The sequence below is a fragment of the Peromyscus leucopus genome, chromosome 13 (genome assembly GCF_004664715.2).
Source record: "Peromyscus leucopus breed LL Stock chromosome 13, UCI_PerLeu_2.1, whole genome shotgun sequence".
Taxonomy (NCBI): domain Eukaryota; kingdom Metazoa; phylum Chordata; class Mammalia; order Rodentia; family Cricetidae; genus Peromyscus; species Peromyscus leucopus.
The window spans coordinates 19976982-19987200 of NC_051074.1; the positions used below are offsets into that span (position 1 = coordinate 19976982).

The 10219-nt window shown below is 36.6% G+C and overlaps 1 protein-coding gene across 4 annotated transcripts in view; it reads right to left on the reverse strand.

The window, feature by feature from the left end:
* Positions 1-10219, reverse strand: part of Pja2 (praja ring finger ubiquitin ligase 2) — a 49654-nt gene that overhangs the window by 23104 nt on the left and 16331 nt on the right. For all 4 annotated transcript variants that reach the window (XM_028873997.2, XM_028873995.2, XM_028873996.2 and 1 more), the window contains 2 exons: positions 7157-7357; positions 4675-5731 (listed from right to left, as the gene is read on the reverse strand). In XM_028873997.2, coding sequence (XP_028729830.1) covers positions 4675-5731; positions 7157-7357 — 1258 coding nt within the window. The remainder of the gene's footprint in view (positions 1-4674; positions 5732-7156; positions 7358-10219) is intronic.

The following is a 10219-nucleotide window of genomic DNA, read 5'->3' on the forward strand; positions in this document are numbered from 1 at the left end:
ACAGTCCGTGGCTACTCCATTTTGGATTAGGCTGGTACTAGATTAAAAGACATCTGGTAACAAATACTTAGTAGAGTCAGATACGAAGAGCAGGAAATAGATTGAATTAATTCAATCATATAATACATTTTAAATCTTACAAAATACAGTTGAAGTCTAAAGTAAACTCGTTATCCCTCAGAATTTATTCTGCATTTTTTTTTTAAAAGACAGGATCTCATGCAGGCCAGACTGGCCTTGAACTTACTACATAGCCAGGGAAAATCGTGAACTCCTAATCTCCTACCTCTACTTCCCAAATACTGGGATTACAGATGTGTGCCTCCATGCTCACCTTCTGTGATTCTTAACTGAACAACATAAACCTATTCTAGCATTTCAGGGAGTTTTAACTCCATCACTCTGGCACATCCAACTGCAAATCCTACCAGTCAATACAATACAACAGAGTTGAAAGGAAAAGTTTTATTAACACTAAATGTTTCTCCTGCTGTCCATTGTATTTACAAAAATTTACCATTGTTCATAATACTAACATCACTTCTAAATACACTAAGAAAACATGCTATAACCAGTTAAAATTCCCCTAGACAAATACACTTTCTACAACTAGGGGGAAAAACAACCAATTCTTAAAAAGCAGGGCCCATGAAAACAACTATATTTTGTTTTAGGGATGATTTTAAAAAAAGATTTTAACAGTTTCATTTAAAAAGCAAGCCAGGCGCTGGTGGCGGACGCCTTTAACTCCAACACTCGGGAGGCAGAGGCAGGCGCATCTTTGTGAGTTCGAGGCTAGCCTGGGCTACAGAGTGAGTTCCAGGACAGGCTCCAAAGCTACACAAAGAAACCCTGTCTTGAAAAAAAAAAAAAAAAAAAGAAAAAGAAAGTCAAACTTAAGGGCCTTTATTTCGTTTTGCTTTAGTAGGTCCACAATAGTAAAGATACAGACAAGTTAAATACTTTTCTTCAAGAAATGTGTAACTAGGGAAAAACAATAACAACCTTACAATGGCAAATTTATTTCTTTTTAATAGTGATCTACAAGTAGAGACTCGATCACATCCAAAAATCTTGGAGCTGAATTTTTTAGAATTTAATTTTTTTTCTCCCAAGCTCATAAGCAATGGCTAACATCACTCAATAGAATCCAGACCAGCAAACAGTTATTAAACACATCAATATTTCTAGAGCAAAATACGATTGCTTGAAAAAGTATCTCATTTTAGTTTTGATCCAGAGTATCTACCAAAGGTAATTTCAAATGGAGTTTTGTGGCTAATTTATGATTTTGAAACTTTGTGGATTTTGAATAAAAGACAATGGATTCCAACTGATACATATAAATTGAGAAATACCTTAACTTTACTCTCAACTTAAACAACAGTAGGTCTTACAAATCAATATGAATCTTGATTATCTTCTACTCTCCTAGGAAATCTGTTGATCTACAGCTTAGTCAAAGCAGTATGGATTTAGTTATTACAGCTCTATATGCTGTATGTCTTCTAGCAATTCCTAACTCTTAGAGACCAGGAACTTATCCTAGTTATTTCTGTAGCACATGTCAATCTATGTAATAGCTATTTATATTTATAACAATATCATCTGATCAAATATTTAATGTTTCTGCTATTAAATATATAGCCATCATCATAATTAAACCTGCACTTCTATATAAAATCACTGTCAAATACAGCATAGTAGAAAGAATTTAGGAAGGCTTAATGAAGGTCTACATAAAGCACAAGAGGAATTATCTCTGGATTAGTTCCAAGTTAGAAGTTGACACTGAGTTGGTTGGTACGTTTTCCATTTTCTTGATCAATTTCAACACATATTTTTCAGTGATATGGCAATTTTAAATCTAAGTTGTTTTCTCCATTATTCCTTTTCTCCTAGTTTTCTTTTCTTCCCTTCCTTCCTTCCTTCCTTCCTTCCTTCCTTCCTCCCTCCCTCCCTCCCTCCCTCCCTTCCTTCTCATTCTTCAAACAGGGTTTCTCTGTGTAGCTTTGCGCCTTTCCTAGATCTTGCTCTGTAGGCCAGGCTGGCCTCGAACTCACAGAGATCCGCCTGCCTCTGCCTCCCAAGAGCTGGGATTAAAGGCGTGCACCACCACCACCACCACCACCACCACCACCACCACCACCACCACCACCACCACCACCACCACCACCTGGCTATTCTCCAAGTTTTCTTGCCTCCTTCAGTATCTGATCTTTTTTTTTTTTTAAACAATTATGTATTTAACTCTGAAACTCACATAAAAAAACGACTTTTCTCTTGTTTAAACAAAGCAAGAAACAGTAAGTCCAAATGAGTAAATTCTCTTTATACAACTTTCTAGTTAAAATAATGTTAATAGTTTATGAAATATGTGTGTAACTGAGTACTGCTGGGGCTGCAACTAGCTTAAAAAGATTTATAAAAATCTGGACTCTGCAATAAAAATGGAGCAGCTATACAAAAACTCCCCCCGTCCCTTTGCTATTTTATGGTTTGGGACGGGAGAAGTAATCTATGTTTGAAAAGGAATTAGAAAGTCTTGACAATAACAGTACAACATAGAGAATATAGCCTCTTGGAGTTCAAGGCATCAAATTCTAGCTGTAATAAATACTTACATACTTTATGACATACCAATTAGTTAATTCTCTATACCTGTTTCTTGATCTATAAACAGGAAAAAATAGAAGCTACCACACAGAACTGATAATGAGACCTTTTGCTTGAATATGGTCTCCATATGTAGGCCAGGCTAGCCTTGAATTCATGATCTTTGCATCTCAACCTCATGAATGATGGGATTACAGGTCTATTGCACCATACTCAGAAATTAATTTTTAAATAAGTAAGAAGTAGCTTAGTGATAGGAAGAGAGAACAAGGACCCAATAAAGAAATGGGTGACATTAACTATTAACAAAGGTAATGCAGTATTGCCAATCAAGTGGCAATTAAGTGACCTTAATCACTCTTTAAACAGACCTCTTAACACGAATTTAAAAAAACACAACTAATTTATATTTTGCATGTAATTCACTGAAATACTGTGAATTAAAATAATCAGCATCTATATTCTTTGTAATAATCATTATGTATATAAAAGTCTAATGCCCATGTTATTAAAATGCCTCAAAGAAAGCAAAATACTCTGCAGTTTGCATGTATGCTTCATACTCAGAGTATCTGATCATCAAGATGTCTAATTTCTACACCAAAGACAGCCCATCAAACCTCTTATTACTATAGAGCACTTTGTTAACAGACACGCAGACCAATAGAATACAACAGAGAACCCAGAAACACACCCGTCAGCTGTGGCCCCTGACTTTGACAAAGAAGTCAAAAGCACACACTGGAGAAAAGGCAGTCTCTTTAATAGTGCTGGAGAAACTGAGTCTCCACCTGGAAAACGGTCAAAGGTGATTCCTATCTCTCACCCTCTACAAAAACAGATGAGAACCACTTTAAGGCATAGGACTAGGCAAGGACTTTCTGATGAGTAGGACTGCATGACATTATAAAGTTTCTGCACAACAAAGCACTTAACAGAGTAAAGAGCCTACAAAATGAGAAAAAAAAATCTTTCCCAGCTATACATCCAACAGAGGATTAATGCAGAAAAGCAAGCACACAGGAACAGTAATGCTAATACAATCAACAAATGGTCAATGAATTGATTAGACAGTTTTCAAAAGTACAAATGGCCAAAAGATACTTAGAAAAGTTCAGCATCCTCAACAACCAGGGAAACACAAAACTTCAGTGAGAGTCTTATTTTACCGCAGCCAGAATGGCTGTAAGCAAGAAAACAAACAGCTGATACCAGGGAGTATACACCAAGGGAGGAATCCATCTAACTGCTAATGGGAATGGGAATCTGTACGGCCACTATGGAAATCTGTATGGCGATTCCTCAAGAGACTGAAAATAGAACTATAATATGATCAGACTATACCACCCTGGGTATAAATATACAAAGGAATCTAAGTCAGCATATCACAGACAACCTACACATGTGTTTATTTCAGCACCATTTTATTGAAATTTAAAATCTTATTTATTTTATATGTACATGTATAGGTATATAGATTTAAGTGTGCCACAGTGTATGTGTGAAGGTCAGAGACCAACTACTGGGAATCAAGTCTCTCCTTCCACCATATGAAACACAGGGACTGAACTCAGGGCACCAGGCTCAGCTCGGCAGTAAACACCTTTACCCACTGAGCCATCTCACTGGCTCTATCGTAACCTTATTCACAATACCCAAATTGAGGAATCAGACCATACGTCCATCAACATATGAACAGATAAAGAAATGTGATGTACATAAACAATGTAGTTTGGTTCATTCATAAAGAACTTTGGTATTTTAGCGAAGTGGATGGAACTGGGGATTCTCATGTAAAACAAAGCAAGTCAGACCCAGAAGACAACCATCGCATGCTTTCTCTTGTGCAGAATCTGGACATGAAAGTGGAAGGGGAACTATCTGAAAGAGAAAGGTAACCAGCATGGTGGAAAGGCAGGCTAAAACACGGCAATCAGGCAAAGCACAAGACGTACATGTGTGAGACCCTTAAACTTTGTATAATGAATATATACTATTTTTAAAAAGAAAAGAACCTGGCTCAATACACACATCAACCAAATACTGCATGAAGCTTACCTATCTTCATCTTTGTCGTAGAGTTGGTAATAATCTCCACAGCCATTCCAGAAGGAATTATCCCGAGCTTCTGGCCTTCCTGAAGCTGTGGCTCCATTTTCTGATGTTGCACGATTATGTTCTGCTTCCCTTCGTGCAGCTCTTGAATAAGGTGGAGTCAAGAACATACAATCTTGTTCTACATCAGGGTCGTCATACTTCATGATAGGGTCATCTGCACTACATTCCTCAACTTCTAAAGCCTCTCTCCATCTCTGAACACTTCTTTGTTTAGCCTCATGCCTATTAAAACCAATTTCTTGGTCCACCTGGCTTGAACTTATCACTTTTCTAACTTTGGGCCTTACTACCTGCTCAGGAGAACTTGCATGGTGGTTGGCTCTACCACTAGTATTCTGTTCACTACAAATATGCCCTGGGACACAGTCTACGTCTTCAGTTGAATTTTCTGTCTGTCTTCCCTCATCAGCATTACCTTGTTGCCTCTTTCTAACAATGCCATCTTCAGAAGACCTCGGAAATTCCTGCCCATTCTGATGGAGAAGCTCAGCATCACCAGTAGAACTGTTCTCTAAAGGTGCTGGATCTAGCTCTTCAAACTCATCACTTATTTCACAGTTGAGAGAGGGAACTGATGATGAAAGATCAGCATACACCTCTGTTTCTCCATTTTCTAGCTCAAACACTGTATTGCCTAATACTTCCTGACATCTACCACCTTCCACAGCTTCTGCAGAGAGTTGAAGAGAGTCATTCTTCTCATCATGTTTGCTGTCTGGATTATTCAAGTCAGTAGGAACCAACACAATTCCATTCTGGACACTTGAGACCTTACAGACTGATGGAGAATAATACTCTGCCTCAGTGTGATTATGATGATCCGCATTGCTTTCTAAAGTCTCCCTGACTTCCTCACTAGGACATACTGTGGCAATGGATGGACTGCTCTCAGTGGTTTGATTCAGTGCTGGACCACAAGTGGAAATTTCTGTTTCACTTTTTTCAAATGTAGGTTCATTGAGTAAAGAAGGATGGACTTGATCCAGTGAATTGGAACCTTCATAAAAAGAACAGAAGAAACCATTTTGGAGGGATTAATTTAGATAAAATTTTATATAATATCAGTTCTATGAGAAATCATTCTCGGTTTGACAATATGCCAAGTGCTTCTATATTCCCTAACTTTACTACAGTCAGACTGGTTACACTGCGAACTCAGTCCTGCCCCCTGGACAGCCTCTCATTACTCTCTCCTTGTGCTTCTTTTACCGATTTTTTTTTTCTTAAACCTAAGTCCCAATATCAAAATCTGCTTTCTGACCGCCCCCCCCAAAAGAAGCTAATAGAAAGCTACATAATGAGAAACAAAAGCAGTCAGAATAATCTAACCTCTAACTACTCTCCAATTCTACCTCTTAATTATACAATTTTAAAAATTTTAGTGTTAATTAAAAAATTACATCTAAGGTTCTAGACATGCATCAGATTTCTGTGCCCAAAATATATTGTTAATACATTTATAATTTAGGTATTAGAGATACAACTGAAAAAAAAGTGAGTATACTGATTCAATTTGCCATACTTTGTTAGGATTCTGACACTTAAAGCCAAATCTTTAATTATTTTAAACTTTATCTTTTATTACAATCAATTTCACAAAGATATTGAGATTTGTTATAACCAAATGCATAAATCATAAAATAAATGAAATTTAATCTTACAACAGAAAAGGTTCTTTATTGGAATGACTTAGCTATCAATTCAGAATCTGATATACAAATGACAATAAAAATATTCTAGAATTATCCAGTTTACTTGGAACCAGAAAAATGAAACTAGTTTATATATATACATATATAAATATATATACAGATATATACATAAATATGTAAAAATCTTCTCGCTTAAAAAACATAGTTTTATAAAACATAACTATGTAACTATGGTATAAGATATCTGTATATAACATTTCAAACCACTGAATAATTAAGAAGGTTTAACTGAATAACTATTACCAGATATTTTACAAAATAAAGACAAATAAATAAGCTAAGCTAAATTATTTAGAGGAAGTTAAAAGTTACTTAAATACAGTATGCAGGGAAAAACATTCTCAGTTCACATTCAAGATTTGGCATGGTCTATCTTCCCAAGTAAAGCATTGAGAACAAATCCCTAAACTCCCCTAGGTCTTGTAAGGACAGCAAGGCTTGTGAGTGGAAAAGTAATATTCAGTCACTTCAGCTATAAAGGCAAATATAGATGAGATTTAAAAATGGAGTTAGCTGATGGATGTGACTGTGTGATCATTACCATAACAATTAGTTACCTTAGTGACTGGCCATATTGAATCTTCTCTATTTAATGTATATGGTACTTCTATTAAATTCAATAAAAATTTCCAAATAGAAAATGTACTATATTTAGAATCAAAAATATGAATTTTAAAATAATAGCCTTTAATTGACTCCATGTTACATACCTGAGGAATTTTCCTTTGGAACATCATCTAGTTCCAATACTTCATAGTCATCACCAGCCCGACCTAAGCTTCTTTCATGCCTGGTCATACATGGCTTAAAACTGACATAAGCATGTCGTCTTCCATATCTCCTGCCTGTAATAGTCTGATATCCTCCTGCTGGTTTAGGCCAAGCAGCTTTGTTGGATTCTTGATCCATTACTGAAAATATAAATTAAATTAAAGAAGGTCAGCAATGACCTTCACTATGGCAACAAGTTGGGGAAAAAGTGCTTCAACAAATATGCTATTACTTACTAAACTATATACCACTGAACAGGTGTCTTGTTTAAATGGTGTAGTGATGACAAGAAACAACTAAATAGTTATGCCCTGAAGCCTAGGGTCAGATTAAATTCTCTAAAACGAAATAATCACAGGAGAAATCAAACACATGCTATTCCATCTTCTAAATTACAAATGGATATTATAAATTAAGAAAAGCCACCATTTAAACAACTTGAATATTAATTCACCTTTTACTAAACAGTACAGTATTATATGCAAATATACTAAATTTGCTTAGTCAATTATTATATAATCTATGCAAGAATAGGGTATTTCCTCACAGTACACAGTATAATCAATAAATGAAAGTTTTCTTTAGCTCTGAGCTCTGACCTCTTGGCTTTCTCTTTTACATTGTTTCTGTGTTTCTTATTTAATAAGACGGTTGGATACATCAACATCTGGCGCCCAACGTTCGTGTTACGAATTCATGAAAAAGCTGCTTGCCTGTGGCCTTGTGAGCCCCAGCTCAGGCCCAAGCTACACTCAGCCGGTTGTGGTGGTGCACGCCGGTAGAATTTGCTGAAGGAGACAGAGGCAGGAGGATCCCGAGTTTGAGCCGGCCTAGGAGGCTTGGGAGAAGCTTTGGCCCGGACTGAACCACAAACAGTTGTGGGACCATGGAAGCAGTGGCTACTGCTCCACATTGCCAGCTCTTTCTCATCATGTTGGTGACTGCAGTGATGCTGCTACCTGGGACGAAGGGTTTACTGCTGCTGATTCAGAGAAGAATTGCCAGGACCATCGTGTTACAAGAAAGCATCGGCAAAGGTCAGTTTGGAAAAGTTTGGCAAGACAAATGGTGGGGAGAAATTATTGTGAAGATTTTCTGTTCTAGGGAAGAATGTTCATGGTTCCGAGAGACAGACATTTATCAGACTGTGATTGCTCCAAACCACAGAGGAGGCAAAAAAAAAAAAAAAAAAAAAAAGTCTACAGGAAACCATGACCATGCCTAACAGTGACTTTGAAATCTTCAAAAAGATGACAGGATCCTACAACGATGATTCCACATGGACTATGATAAAGCCATTAAGCCGATTAACACCATGGAAAAATCGACTTTGGACTACAAACTGGTCAGGACAATTTCGAGAGGACTAGCTGAGATGATACAGCCTGACAGACTACTCGAACAAGGACTTGAAACAAGCCCTGAACTTTCCTTTTATGCAAAGACTAGACAAATGATACAGGACTTGATGATTAACCCCAAAATTTTCTTTTCAAGATTCCCTAAAGATATCTTCACCCCTAGAAAGCAAAAAGAAAAAGAGAATATAGATATGAGATAGATCATCGAATCTACTCTGAGAAAAAAGATAAAGAAATAATAGGATAAATAGGTAGATCATTGAATCTACACTGAAGAAAAAGGGGAAGATATAAAAATGACAAAAGGTAGATGAATGAATCTATTATGAAAAGAAAAGAGAAAGAATATGGATATGATAAGATAAAAAGGGAGATTATGGAATTTACTTTTAAAAAGGAACTACTTGTTTTAAATAAGATAAGTAATGAAAATTTTTTGGTCTGAGTTTATCAGATGTTACTGGACTGGACATTGTTAATATATATAATGGAGTTTTTATCTGAATCTGTCAAATGTAAATGGACTAGACATCATTAATGTAATTTTTGTCTGTATATATTGTATATACTTATTAGATAGTTTTTCTTGTATTAGTTATAAGCTTTTTTAATTTTAGACAAAAAGAGAGGAGATGTGGGGGTATTGTGTCCCCCAAAATATTGTGTATTCTAATAAATTTATCTGGGGTCAGAGAACAGACAGCCACTAGATACAAAGGCTAGAAAATGGTGGCACTCACACCTTTAATCCTAGCATTCCAGAGATAGAAATCCCTCTGGATCTCTGTGAGTTCAAGGCCACATTGGAAACAGCCAAGCATGGTGACACGCCTTTAATCCCAGAAAGCCAACCTTTAATCCCAGGGAGTGGTGGTAGAAAGCAGGAAGATATATAAGGCGTGAGGGCAAGAAACTAGAGGCATTTGGCTAGAAGATTTTGGCTGGTTAAGCATTCAGGCTATGGAGCAACACAGTTCAGCTGAGACCCATTCCAGATGAGGACACAGAAGCTTACAATCTGAGGAAACAGGACCAGCTGAGGAATTGGCAAGGTGAGATAGCTGTGGCCAGTTCTGTCTCTCTGATCTACCAGCATGGACCCCAATAACTTGCCTCGGGTTTGATTTTACTAATAAGAACTTTTAAAATTCCTGCTACAGTTTTCTATTTTTGTTTTGCAATAAAGTAAAACAATCATTTCAAAGTACAAATGACAAACTTGTATTTCTCAAATGCTATCAAGTGTTATACTATTTTTTAATCCCTTCAACAACCTTGAGATGTTAACCACTATCTATTTTAAAAATCAAAATAAATGTTAAGAAGTCAGGCATGGAGATGTATACCTGTAACCCCAGTACTAAGGCAAGGACATGGTAAAGTGAAGCACAGCCTAAGCTACACAATGACATTTTATTACAAAAAGGGAAAAAGTATTTTATCACTTGTCTCAATAAGAATCAACATCTTTAACCATTCCTCCAAAAGAACAGCCTCCAAAATGGACATATGATAGAAATGAGGGGGCGTTTTATATTAAGTTAGAAATTAAGGGGCTGGAGAGATGGTTCAGTGGTTAAGAGCACTGACTACTCTTGTAGAGGACCTAAGCTCAATTCCCAGCACCTACATGGTGGCTCA